The 14990-nt window shown below is 26.2% G+C and overlaps 1 protein-coding gene across 2 annotated transcripts in view; it reads left to right on the top strand.

The window, feature by feature from the left end:
• LOC101237034 (protein FAN) overlaps window positions 1-14990 on the top strand; it is a 109429-nt gene that overhangs the window by 81086 nt on the left and 13353 nt on the right. For both annotated transcript variants that reach the window (XM_065820028.1, XM_065820027.1), the window contains 4 exons: window positions 646-766; window positions 2724-2855; window positions 2938-2980; window positions 8191-8290. In XM_065820028.1, the coding sequence (XP_065676100.1) occupies window positions 646-766; window positions 2724-2855; window positions 2938-2980; window positions 8191-8290 (396 nt within the window). The remainder of the gene's footprint in view (window positions 1-645; window positions 767-2723; window positions 2856-2937; window positions 2981-8190; window positions 8291-14990) is intronic.

Here is a 14990-nt window from a genome sequence, read left to right as displayed (position 1 = left end):
TGATTTATCTTATTGTATTTTACCACTTGGTAATAAAGTAAATTCTAAACATTAGTCTTGCTTATACAACAAGTATCAAATAAGTTTTGTCCCTCCAAATTGAGAAAACTTTTTTATCCATGTTATGTAATAGTTCAATAATGGCTGCTTTAGCAACAGTAGATAGACCAAGATGGTAAAAGAAGCCTGTATTACGGCTTCTTTTACCATCTTGGTACACTACACAGAGCCTTTCCTAATTTAAAACATTTTGTTTTATTTTTGCAAGCAGAATTCTGGCAACCTTTTCTTGTTGATTGTCTCTGTCTATGACTGTAGTCTGATGTTTGTATTGGAGAAGTACCTTATTGATGACCTTGATTGTGTAAATTTTTCCAAAATGAAAAACTAAGTTATAAGTTATACCATGTGAAATGGCTGTTTCATCTGGTTCTTTTTACATATAAACTATCAAAAAATTTATAACATTTTAATATTCATTTTAAAATGATATATACATTAGTAAGGTTTTCAAAGCCATTGACATAAGAAAATCATTAAAAAAAAAAATCTATATGATATAATTTATTCTGACAGATTTTCATTAGATATTTGCGTTATTTGGACATTATTTCATTCTTTAAAATAATAACTTTTAAATTTTAGTTGATTCCTGAGTTTTATAATTCTGATGGAACATTTTTGGAAAATGTTAAAAACTTGGACTTGGGCAAAAAACAAGATGGTACCAAAGTAAATAATGTACAATTACCTCCATGGGCAAAAGGTGAGTTTAAGATATGTTAGTATATATATATATATATATATATATATATATATATATATATATATATATATATATATATATATATATATATATATATATATATATTTTTTTTTTTTTTTAACTATTATCAATTACACAATACCTATGAATAAAAAGTTCTTTAGACTTAACTGCTTATTGTTTACGTCTGATCAAGTTGTTTTTTTAAATCTAGTTTTTATTTCTCCTTTATTTCTTTTCTTTGTTATTGTTTTGATATAAATAATATTTATGTAATATATAAAATTTTAATAAAACTTTAAAATATTACAGTGTTAGCTCAAATTATGGTTTTAACATTTTTTAATTTAATGAATAATATTTTTTAGTTATTCAATTGAATTTGTTTAAAATAAATTTATATTCAATGAATTCTGGTTGTTAAAATATTAAGAAATCTTTTAAACTATGTTATGTAACAAGTTTTTAAATTGTTTCTTAAAAAAATATCTGTGCATAATGACTTTAACAAACATTGTAATGAAATTAATTTAAATTAAAAATGTATTTTTGTAATACATAATGTTTTTAGCATATGTTTATGCAAAATTAATTTAAAAATATTTATAATTATATATAACGTTTTTTGCAAACGTTTTTACAAAATTGAATTAAAAACCTTCCTTATAACTAACATCAATTATTCTCTAAATTAAAAAAAAAAAATTTTTTTTTAAATTACTTACACCTTTTTTATTTTATTTATTATCAAAAACTTTTATCCTATTATCACTGCTATTTCAGATAAAATAATTTAAATATAAGAAGGTTTTGTATTCACATAGTAGAGTTATAGTTTTGTGTTTGTGTGTTTTGTCTAAATGTGTATAATTGAAAAGAAAACTTTTAGTTAAATTATAAGGAAATGAAGATTAACTATAAAGGTTATTATTTTTTATCAGTTACAGGTTAGTATAGGTTATTTTATTGAACCTATAAATTTAAGAAATTGGGTTATTGCTAACTCTGCAATAATTTTAACAATTTTTTAACAATTTTAACAAATTTGGAATAGAAAGTTTTAAAAGATTAATTAGACTGACATCATATCAGAAAAATAATTGTCCTTAAATCTCAACTCAACTTATCTAACTCAAAACAAAAAAAATTTTTAGTTGTTAGTTAGGAGAAAATGTTGTTGAATTATTTTTAAATAAAAGAAATTATCATCATTTGTTCAAAAAAACAAAAAATTGACATCGTATCGTTTGTAACTTATAGCTTGGTTCTGGTTTCATCAAAAATTACTGGAAATTCTAAATTTTTTTAAAAATTATTATTTAAAATTGTGGTTCTTAACCTTAAACCATTTGTTATGATATATATATATATATATATATATATATATATATATATATATATATATATATATATATATATATATATATATATATATATATATATATATATATATATGTATGTATATATATATATATATATATATATATATATATATATATATATATATATATGTATGTATATATATATATATATATATATAAACTTTTTTTGTGCATAAATAACAACTTTTTTCCATGCACTTTTTTCAAAAAAAAAGGAAAATACAATGAAAATTGAAATTTATTTTTACCCAACCCTATTCATTTGCTGTAGCAGCAACTCCCTTGCTAAATCAATCATGTATGTGTAATTAATATGATGTCAGTTTGTTGATCTAAATGTGCTTTTAATGTTGTACAAAGTAAGAAAAAAAATGAGAAATTGATCTGTTTAAGCTATAGTAGATATAGTTTGCAAAATTAAATACACATTTTAATTCATAATATGCAGTTTTATACAGTGCATTTAATAAATTCATTATTATTAATTTGATATTTTTATGAAAGTTAAGTTTTTTATAAATAAGTCTTATACTTTTTTATTGAAACTTTAAATTTTATATTCTCTTGCATTTAAGATTCAAAAGATTTCATCAGACAGTGTCGTGAAGCATTGGAATGTGATTATGTATCACAAATGCTTCATCATTGGATTGATCTTATTTTTGGATATAAACAAACTGGTGTAGAGGCATGGAATGCTGATAATGGTAAACAAGTTTTTGTTTTTTTAAAAAGGTTTTTATTTTTTTATTATTATTATTATTATAATGGAAAGTAATTGATTTTTAGTTTTTTACTACCTTACATATGAAGGTGCTGTAGAATTTGAGAAGTAAGTTTTCTTTACTTTTTTTATATAGTATTTTATTGAATATTTTAACAATTTCAGGGGTAAACAGATTCTCTCTGTTTTCCAGCTTTGCACCCTTCTTTATCTATTAGGCTAGCGTAAATGTATTTATAATACATTGTTTCCAGTTTAGGATGTTGAATGCTGGATTTTCTTGACTCAATGAGTTTTGCTTGTGTCTCTATTTTTATGACCAGGAAACTCATTCTATTCTATTTTATCTCTTAATGATGATGGAGCTCTAAAACTCAGTTTTATGGTTCTGAGACCAGCTATTAGTCAGGTTTCCTCTGTAGAGCTCTCGGAGAGACTGATTCCATTAACAACTGTAAAATATAAAAGTACTAACAGTGCCATGTTGCGCAAGATGTTGTCCTTGTACGTACTTTTGGTGTACATTGTTGAGCCCACATTTGGAGCCCTTTGTTACTTTAGGGTTTATTATTAGTAATAAGGCAATTGCTTGGAATAATAAATAGTGTACTGAGTACTATCTGTGCTAAAATGTACAAAATATTCTTTAATGTGCTTTCGTTTAGCACCATTTTATTCTATCACCTTTCTCTTTGTTCTATATCCCTCTCCTTCATCTTAAAACTGCACTCTTTTCAATGATATTTCTGATCAAATTGATCAGGTCCTTTCTCTTTATCCTTCAGCCAATATTGTTGCTTTTGGTGACTTTACCAAAGGTCACAAAATTTTGTGTTTCTTCTCAAAAATTAGGCTCCATAAACTTCTGGAAAATCTTTAACAGTGTCTATAATTAGGGCAAATCTGTTATTCCACCTCTCTTGCAAGGCTCAGATTATGTTACCTCACTGAAAGGTAAAACTGAATTGTTTGCTAAGAAATTTTTATCAGTCCCATCTCTTGATTCCACTAATCACATCCTATCTGATATATCCAACAAACAGGTTGATCCATGGCTTGACATTCGTATTACTCCAGCTTCTGTATCTAAAGTGACTTCCTGCTTAGACTCTTCTACAATTTCCAAAAACATATCTTTTATAGTCTTGCAGAAGTGTTCTCCGGCAAGCAAGATTTTTGAGAATTTAAATAACACTTAATCTCTTATCTTGAATCTAATAACTTTCTGATCATATGGATTTTTAGACAAAACTCAATTTTTTTAGCTAATCATTATTGCAACAATCTAGATCTTTCTATATTTATGAACCATAATGTACTTCAGAGTCCCTTCATCTTCTAGGATTAACTCTTGCTTCCCATCTTTCATTGAAACCATATATCAAATCCATTGCAAAATTAGCATCTGCTAAGGTTCCATCTCTTTATTGTGCTATCCACTTTCCTACTCTCACTTTTTATTCTTGTGTTACTGCAACATTTAATAAATAGTAATAACATTGATCTGCATCATTTAACTAACAATATTCTATCTAAAACTTGATAAAAATACCAAATAGTTGAAAAATATTTAAATGTTGACTTTAAATTTAAACAAAAAAATAAAAACATTTTTTTTTAAATAAACATTTTGCTTGCACACTTAATGCCCTTATGCACATATATTGCACAAAATTGCACAATATAAGTTATGGTGAAACTGGTTGTAAAACTAAGATAACACAATTTCCAGTTTTGTAATAAGATTATATGCATACTTTTATATTCAACATAATGTTTCTCCATCAGTACGTTCATCAGGAAGCCTACTGATGGAGAAACATTATGTTGAAGATAAAAGTTAGATAAGTGTTTTTACTAATTTATTATTGCTCTGTTCTTTAAGAACATTGAGCACTCTATTTGTAGAATACACTGACATAATTTATATATATATATATATATATATATATATATATATATATATATATATATATATATATATATGTATATTTCTTATGTAAATATTATCTATTATAGTAAAACTTACTGAATATATACAATATATATTCAGTAAGTTTTATTACTGAATATATATTGTACGCGGGTTTTTTTTATGCGTAATTACTGAAAATAATTTCTAATTTTGTACGCATAATAGCAACTGGATATTAATTTTTTTTTTAACAAGACTGTGCGAACATGAGTTAGAAAATAAAAACAGAATATTCAATTGAGCTAAGAGCTAAGTTTTTTCTGAAGAACTCGTGTGATAAAATAGCAAAAAAACTGAAGTCAAGTGTAATATACACTTTAACACAATTAAAAACAACATGGATAAACTTGACTAAAAAGTGCGTAGGAAAACTGAGATGTAAGATAAACATGTTGTAGTTACAAGCAAATGTAATAGATGACTTCCAGCCACTATGATCAAAGAAGAATTGTATAAAGAAATAAAAACTCCAATATCAGTTGATACAATCATAAGATGACTATATGTACGTAGACAAAAATGGTTTAAATGGCAAAGAGATCATAAATCATGGATCAATGGAAAAAAGTCTTTAGTACTGATGAATTAAAGTTTAAATTATTATGAACAAGAAGATATCTATATGTCCGACACTTGGAAGGTGAATGTGTTAATGATATTTGTTTGAGTTATTTAGTGAAACACAGTGGTGGTATTGTAATGATTTGAGGTGGTAATGTAATGATTTGGGGTTCTTAAGAAAATTGTTTCTTGTGTCACAGAAGGAACTTTCTGTTTAAAAAAAAAAAACTTTCTGTTTCCTTCTGTGATACAAGAAACAATTTGATAATCTCAAAAACTTTCCCTGATACACCATATAAAGCAATCTTATGAAAAAGACCAGCATGCCAAACTTTGTCAAAAGCTTTAGATATGTCAAGAGCAATAGTCCTAGCCTCTCCACCTCCATCTAATGCACGATAAAATCTATCAGTCACAGTAGTTAACAAGTCAGCCATATAGCGAGAGGATCGAAAACCATATTGATTGTCTGACAGTTAGTTATTTGACTCAAGATTGACTTTGAGAAATTTGTTAATCAAAGACTCAAAGACCTTGCTAATAACAGAAATTAGAACAAGTAGTTTTTGTATAGAATTTCATTCCAAAAGAAAAGTCTATCAACTATTTATATATTAGAAATTAATATTTATGTTTTATTAGCAAGATCTTTGTAAAATATCAAACAATCAAAAGCAGTTCATTGCATCAGTCTGACTTTCTGATGTTGAATGTTTGAATGTATATTAGATGACCAGGTTTTTCATGCTGACATAACCAAGCTTTATAAGTTATAAATTGCAATTATAGTTATTGTTAGTCAACAGAAAATGTTATTGCTTTAGCTAAATGTTTCCTGATTCTGCTGTGAAAGACACTAATCTATAGCCTTCATACACCAAGTTAAAAAATTTTTTGCAAAATATGAAGATGTTCATTCATTTCAAAAAATTATGAAGATGTTCATTCATTTCAAAAATTTTTTTGCAAAATATGAAGATGTTCATTCTGCTTTTAGAAAAAGCATTAAAAGCTTTTCTTTGATTTAAATAAACTTTTTTATGGTATTTTTTTTTTTTAGCTGCTTTGTGCCAGATGCAAAAAAAAAAAGAATTTTAAAATCTTAAAAAGTATTTTTCAGCATTTCTTCTAAAATAAAAAAACTTTGTGTTAATCTATTTTAAACGAAAAGCTTTGTTTAAAATAGATTGATACAAAAGAATTTGAAATTTTAATGATTGATTTCTGCAATATTCGTAACCATTAGTAACAATAGGACATTTACCTTTACAAGAGCACTTACCTTTTTATGTCTCACTTCTATAGTATGCCTAATTTCTTTATCCAAAAAAGCGTATTATACCTACTGCAACAAACGCAATATTTAACATCAAAAGTTGTGACAGTACATTGGAAAAACGATATTGTTCAGTTTTTTAATCTAAACAAGATTTCTGCAACTAAAGAGTCTCTGTGTAAAAATGTTAGAGATCAATCTTATAAAAGAAGGTTGTTTCAGATTGTTTTCACTTTTATATAAATTCACAATAATCTATTACATGTTACTTAACACTAAACTTCATACTGGTCTTATACTTTTAAGGCATGTTACTATAACAATATTAGCAAACCATCAAAATATAATTAAATGTACTGAAAGTTGAGATTAAAAATTCCTTCAGCTGCCTGCACTCGTTATGTGTGTTTTTTTTCCTAATCATGGTATCACACAGTGGTTTAAGAAAAACAATAATTAGCCGAAATTAAAAAAAATTGATTTTTTTTTTTTTCTTTTACTAGTTTAAAATTCTATGTTATACATATTATCTATTTGTTGCAAAAAGTTTTTAATTTTGTATAAATTTAGAATTACAAGCATATGTCTATGAATTTTTTTTTTTAAATTAATTATATTTATTATAGTATAGTTTGATAATTTTATTAGTAATAATAATTACTTTTTAATATTGTATGTTTGCATTAATTATTGTTTGAAATTAGTCTAAAATTCAACTTCTTACTTAAATTAAAGTCTGCATGAACTTTATCAACATGATTTTATTAAATCTCTTTATACATATATTATTTTTTAAATCTCTATATACATATATTATTTTTTTTTAAATCAGCCATGCAAATGATCATATTTTATGTTATCAACATTTTTTTTTAAAACATTTTCTATAAATAAGAACTACAGAGAAGCCCAATAAAGTAATTTTACTCTACCAATTTGAAAAAAGACACAACAAGAAAACATAGTTTTTTATTTTATAATTTATAAAGTTTTTTTTTGTTTGTTTTTGTTAAAGCTATGCATGTCATAGATGATGTATACATTAAGTTTCAAATTTTTAAATTTTCATTCAGGTTTTGAATTATACGCCACAAAGCTTTTTGTACACAGTTCAGTATGTTTATGCTTTCACTGATTTAATGTTACATTACTGTTGGCTAAACAAATTTAAAAATAATAAATTTAAGGAAAATAATAGCAGTTTGTTTAGAAATGTTTTTATGCTGACATAAATTACAAAAACTCTAGAATCCAAAAAATTTTAAGAACTATTGAGACTCTAGACTTTAGGTAAAATTAAGAACTCCTGGATTATGGACCCTGACATTGCATCCGCGGTCAAAATAATCTATTTCATTTAATGTCTTTAATTTGTTTAAACAAGTTCTTTTTTATCTTACAGCTTGTAATACAAAAGTCAATATTTTCTCTTATAACTTTTCACAATGATAAAAATAAAAGTTCATTTTTTTTTAATCACATAAAATTTTTTAAATTTTTGCATAGCATCACAAACTCAACTGAGCGCTATTGCTTGGAGTCTCAAATTCTAGAGTTTGGTCAAACTCCGAAACAACTTTTTACAAAACCTCATCCAAGAAGACAGGTATGTTAATGTTTAAATTCTTTATGACAGCTAATGTTTTAATAATTGATAATATTGTTAGTATTTATAAAGCATAAATGAAATTGTCAAAGATTAACTATTTAAATTTTTTCTCATAGTTCAATATATAAATATACTGCAGTGATGGTTTGACCAGTTTCCAAAAAATTCTAGTGGGTTACACTGTCTGCATACCACCTTACTGTAACCATAGCCCCTTAGTACACAGGCTTGTGGAATTTGTTTAATAATTTTTCTCTTGTGATGTACTAGAGTTTCTAATATTGTTGGAAAAAAATTACAAAAAAGAATTCAGTAACTAATGCAAATTAGGTCATGTTTATATTAGTACACAGTATTATCAATCCTGATGTAAAATTTCGCTTTAGATTCTGTTATATCAAAAAAATCTTTACAAAATAAATAAAAATTTGAAGTAAAACAAAAGTTCATTTGTTAATCTTGTATTTATAGTATTTAAGAATATATATATATATATATATATATATATATATATATATATATATATATATATATATATATATATATACATATATATATACATATATATATATATATATATATATATATATATATATATACATATATATATATATATATATATATATATATATATATATATATATATATATATATATATATACATATGTATATATATATATATATATATGTATATATATATGTATATATATATATATATATATATATATATGTAATGTAATGTAATGTAATGTATGTATGTATGTATGTATGTGTGTATATATATATATATATATATATATATATATATATATATATATATATATATATATATATATAATAAAAGCAAGTACAATCAATAATACAAAAATATGAAAAGACTTTAAGTGTGTAAAATAAAGCGTGTTCAGGCTTTCCACCAAAAACAACATCTCGAGAAGATAGGCTTATTGTACAAGAAATAAAGCCAGAGCCTGTTATTTCTGCCACAGCTATTAAAGAGAAACTAAATGTGAACATTTCTAAACAAACAATACAACCTCGACTTCGCTCTGCAGGGTTTTATGATCTTGCATTACAATAAAACCTTTTATTTAAAGAAAAAATAAAATTAAGCGCCTTGCCTTTGCAAAGTTTTTTTTCAAAGACGCAAGGTTTCTGTAAATCAGCTTTATGGTCTGATGAAAGTAAATTCGAACTAAAGAATTCAAAATGTATGGAAAAGAAAAGGAAAACCCTTAGACAAAAAAACTATAAAAGCAACCATCAAACATGGAAGCGGTAATGTACTTGTTTGGGGCTGTTTTAGTTATAACGGAGTTGGTAACTTCGTTCAAATTAAAGAAAAATTAACAGGAGCTGGATATGTAAATATTTTGCGAAACAACCTTATGTCCTCCTTTAATAAATTAGGATTAACAGATCAATTTGCCTTCCAACAAGACAATGATCCAAAACATACCAGTAAAATTGCCAAAATATATTTCGAAGAAAATGAAATAGAATTGTTGGATTGGCCTGCGCAAAGTGCAGATATCAATCCAATTGAAAATTTGTGGCATTATTTGGATGGCAAAAATAATAGGGATGAGCAAAGTATCAAAAAACAAAACTTCTTTTTAGCATTGGAGGCAGCTTGGCATAATATTCCTTCAAAAATTAGTTGATAGTATTCCTCGTTGCTTGCAAGCAGTTATCGATGCCCAAGGACTTCATACTAAATATTAATTAACAAAAAAAAAAAAAATACTCGAATATACTAAATAAAACTTTGAGAGGTATGAATACTTTTGACGCTTCCTAATATCTCAATTTTTAAATAATTTTCGCTTTTTTTAAAAACAAGATTTAATTTTTCGAATATTATAGTTGATAGTTGCTACAACAAACAGTTTTTAAATTTCAATTAAAGTTATTTTAATCAATTTGGTTTTTGTTTTATTGCTACTGCATCATTTATGATAGGCTATGAATAATTTTTTCACATACTGTATATATATATATATATATATATATATATATATATATATATATATATATATATATATATATATATATATATATATATATATATATATATATATATATATATATATATATATATATATATATATATATATATATATATATATATATATATATATATATATATATATATATATATATATATATATATATATATATGAAAAATGCCTTAGTTTTAAAGAAGGATTTAATTTGTGTGAAGTTTTTGTTACCAGTGCAGCAAGCAAAAAATTAACAATGGTAGTTGTCAATATTCAATTAACATTGTTACCCTTTTCTATTTTTAAAAATATCAATGGTAACAAATCACTTGAATCTGTGATTGGTGCCGTTGTAGAAATTGTTAGCCTTCCAACTGGTCAGCAAGCATTTGTTGTGCTTAAATGGGCTTTTACAAGTGTGGCAGCCATTTTATTTTTAAAATTGAGAGAATATCATTTTATATTTTAATGTTGTATTGATAGTACTGGCAACTTCTTAGTATTTGCTTTGAACAGTGCTATTAGAAAGTCCATTTTGTCCAGGTGACAAAATGGACATCCTAATTGACAGCTCCATTGTCCCCCAACTCATCACATATAATCACCTTCTGCTTCTGACTTTACAAAAATTTGATCAACAGCCACTTTTTCATTTTTTCATTGACATTTTAACAGACACCCCACAATTTGTCTGCTTTAATCATGCCAAGAGACTGAATCTCTAACAACATCAACTGTCTAATATGGTCCATATAGTGAAGTAATCAACAAAAATAATATTGTAATTTTTTTTTTAAATGATTTTTGAAATTCTGAGGACAATAGAAGCACAAAGTCCTAGGCGTTTGTGCTGTTCTGATATACCTGTACCTGCACCCTGATAGAACTCACAATCAGTAGCAGGAGCGGATCCAGGCTGTAGCATGTGTAGCAAATGCTACAGTCAGTTTTTTTTCTCTTTTTTTTTTGCATACATATTTTTTTTATTTTCATGCAAAAGAGAAAAATAATTTAAATAAGATATGCAGGTTACAAGTAATCAAAATGGGGTGCTTCAAAAATTTATTTAAAACTGTATATAAGCCAAGTTGACTATGTTACGGAAATATTTCATTCGGAAAAATGAAATGCTTCACAGAAAAACCCATGTTTTTATCGGGTTTTGTCTCACATGCCCATAAATTTTTAAAAGAATTTCGCAGCGTATTAACTTAAATTGAACTGGGAGTTAAATAAAATGGCAAATTGACTGTAGCAACTGTAGCAAAAGTCAATTTGTCATATCTTGAAACAACTCTATACATACCCTTGATAATTTTTTATATATTCAGGCTATTTAGGTGCAATCTTTTTATTAACAAAGAGGTCTTACGTAGTGACTAAAAGTCATCAAGCGAGAATCTGTAGCAAAAAAAAAAATTGTGTAGCAAAGACAGAAATTCTGTAAAATATCCACTCTTCGTTAATAAAACTTTTTTTAATAAAGTGGGTAGCAAACATTAAATGAAGAGGTTTTATAATTATAAAGACTAAATTAAATAGCACCGTCTGTTGGTTTATTTATTTAGCCTATTATGAAAATGGTGAAATTTGTTTATGTTTATGAAAATTGGTGAAATGTGTTTATTGCTGTTCCACGAGTTATTTATCATTGAAGAAGTCAAACGATTTAAAAACGTTTTAAAAAATTTATAGATTTTCCAGAGACAAAGAGAAGAAAACACGTTGGATAGAACGTTTGCCTAATGCAAGTTTTAAAACGTCTAGCAACACTTTATTATATGATCTGATTGACATCAAAACTTCAAAAAGATTAAATTAAAATGCACAATTTTCCTCTCAAATAGATTTTTAGTTTATTCTAAAATTTCAAGGAACCTTCTACTACTTTTTTTTAATTTGAAAATTTCTACTAGGAAATTACTACTATTATTCTCTGTGACAAGGTGTATGTTACAAAAATATTATTGTATCAGGAAGTTGCTGTTTTTGGAAAACGAATGACATAAATTCTCTTTCGAAAATGATTATAATATAGATATTAATCAATGTAATAAACATCTTTCCATGTTATTGATGCATTTCCGATCAAGATGGAAAGACTAGTATTTAAAGAATCTGCACGAAAATCATAAATCTTCCAAAGTTAAAGGCTCAGCTCTAATTAAAAATTACGATACAGTTTTATTAGACGATTTCCATAGGAATTGTCTAATAAAACTGTATCAAAGGAACTTTCTACTACTTTTTTTTTTAAAGTTTACTAGGAACTATTGTTCCCTTTGACAAGGTGTATGTTACAAAAATGTTATTGTATCAGGAAGTTGCTGTTTTGGGAAAACCATTGATATAAATTCTCTTTCAAAAAGTATTTTAGATGTTATGATAGCTTGTAATACAAGTTATATGTTTGATGGTCCTATATTTCTTTTGAAAATGTTGTGAAAACCTGTAAACATATAAATTCCTAATTTTTATGTAATCAAATTTGTTTAACTTAAAAATCATTAAGAAAGTCAAATAGTAAAGCAAAGGCAATTAAATGTGATAAAAATCTAACTTTAACATTAATAAAAATAACCTTGGTTAACTACAGATAGAACTCTTTTGTTGTTTGACTTTAGTCCACGTTATCAAAAACATACAAAATAATGGGCTTAAAAAGCAAAACTTTTTTCTTCTGATAATACTTACAATTTTCTTCTTAATCAACCTAAAACTTCTACTATTTTAAGCGTTAACAAGACTGATGATTTTATTAAACTTGCTTTCACATAATGGAAAATCAAAAAGTGTCTTTTAATCAAAAAGTGTAGGCATATATTTTAGGTTCAATAATGATCAAAAAGCTTTGTTTTGGATTTTGGCGATACGGCATTATGCATGAAAAAAATCAGAAAATAGGCATAAAATATCAACACATGTCACAAGGCATTTTGCAAATTATTCACGTGAAGAAATAATCTAGCTGATTAAAACGCTATAAAGAGAAACACTTTTGTTACAAATATGTTACATTAGGAAAATTTGTTACAGAACTATTTGAAACAGAATTTAGATATTTAAGAAAAGTATCGTTAGACATTTTTTTTAAGTGTTCTTCGAAACCAATGAAGTCTCTTGTTTACATTAACATGTGTTTTGAAATCATGATTTGCTTAACGAATATAAAATTTTGCCAGTATAATGTTTTATTTTTTTTAACTTTGGTCAATATCTAAAATCATTTGAAATAGGTGGATTAAAATGTCCTTTTGACAATACTGTTCAATGGCTTTTCTCCAATTTGATCAAAGATAAAGTTTATTTGACTTCCATACTCAATACTTTTATGCTTTAATGCATTACTTAATTTAAATTGAGTGTTATCGTCACAATATACTTTGCTATATTTACTTATAAAAAACTGAAAACTTTCAACACCCAAATCAAACAAAGAACTATGTTGTTTTAAACAAAGAATGACCATATTAGGTTTGTCTTGTTAGGTTGACATTTATTCATTGACACTTTTGTTTTTATTATTTGCTGACATTTGTTGATTGTATCGTTGTTAGTTGTAATATGCCTGGAGTTTGCTATTTTGGAGTTATTATGCCTGGAGTTGCTATTTTGGGATTTTAAAAGCATTCCTTTTTATTTAAAACAATATATTTTTATTAAAACGTTTATTTAATAGGTGTATGCATATGAAACCGCTGTTTTTTCTTTGAATTAGAACGTTTGTTTTGGAGATGTTTTATTTATATTTCTTTGAATGTAATTTCCATTATTTTCTACTACTTTTTGCCAATTTTTTGGTAACTTATGAATTCCATCCCAATAGAATTTCTCAGGTTTAGAAGCTATCCAATCATCGAGCCATTTTTTGACCTCTTCATAATTCGAGAAGTGCTGATCTGCCAAGCCATGTGACATTGATCGGAATAAATAGTAATCTGATGGAGCAAGGTCTGGTGAATACGGCGGGTGGCATAAGACTTCCCATCCGATAGTTTTCAACGCTGTTTGAACAACTTTACAAACATGAGGACGAGCATTGTCATGTTGAAGAATTATTTTATCGTGTCTCTCAGCATATTCGGGTCGTTTTTCTTCTAATGCTTTTCTTAAACGGAATAATTGGAGTCTGTAAAGTGGCCCATCAATTGTTTCTTTAGGTTTTAGCAACTCATAATATACCACACCAATCTGATCCCACCAAATAGACAGCAAAGCCTTATTTCCATGAATATTCTTCTTTGGTGTTGATTTTACAGGTGCGCCTGGGTCAACATAATGTGTTGTGCGGACTGGATTGTCAAAATAAATCCATTTTTCATCTCCAGTCACTATTCGATGCAAAAAAGACTTTCTTTCAAAACGATTCAATAACATTTCGCATGTCACTAAACGCCTTTCAATATCACGTTCTTTCAATTCATGTGGAACCCATTTTCCTTTCTTTCTTATTTTACCGAGAGCTTGTAAACGTCTTGAAATTGTTGCCTGATCAACATTCAACTCTTCTGCTAATTGTTCTTGGGATTGAGCATCGTCTTCGTCCAATAAACTTTGCAATTCTGAATCTTCAAATTTTTTTGGAGGTTTACCACGTTCCTTGTTGTCAAGATCGAAATCGCCACTTTTAAATCTTCTAAACCAATCTCTGCAAGTTGTTTCAGATAAAGCATGGTCAGAATAAGCTTCTACAA

Source organism: Hydra vulgaris, chromosome 15, assembly GCF_038396675.1.
Source record: "Hydra vulgaris chromosome 15, alternate assembly HydraT2T_AEP".
Taxonomy (NCBI): domain Eukaryota; kingdom Metazoa; phylum Cnidaria; class Hydrozoa; order Anthoathecata; family Hydridae; genus Hydra; species Hydra vulgaris.
The sequence above is the reverse complement of the archived record's forward strand: the minus strand, read 5'-3'. Positions and strand labels throughout refer to the sequence as shown.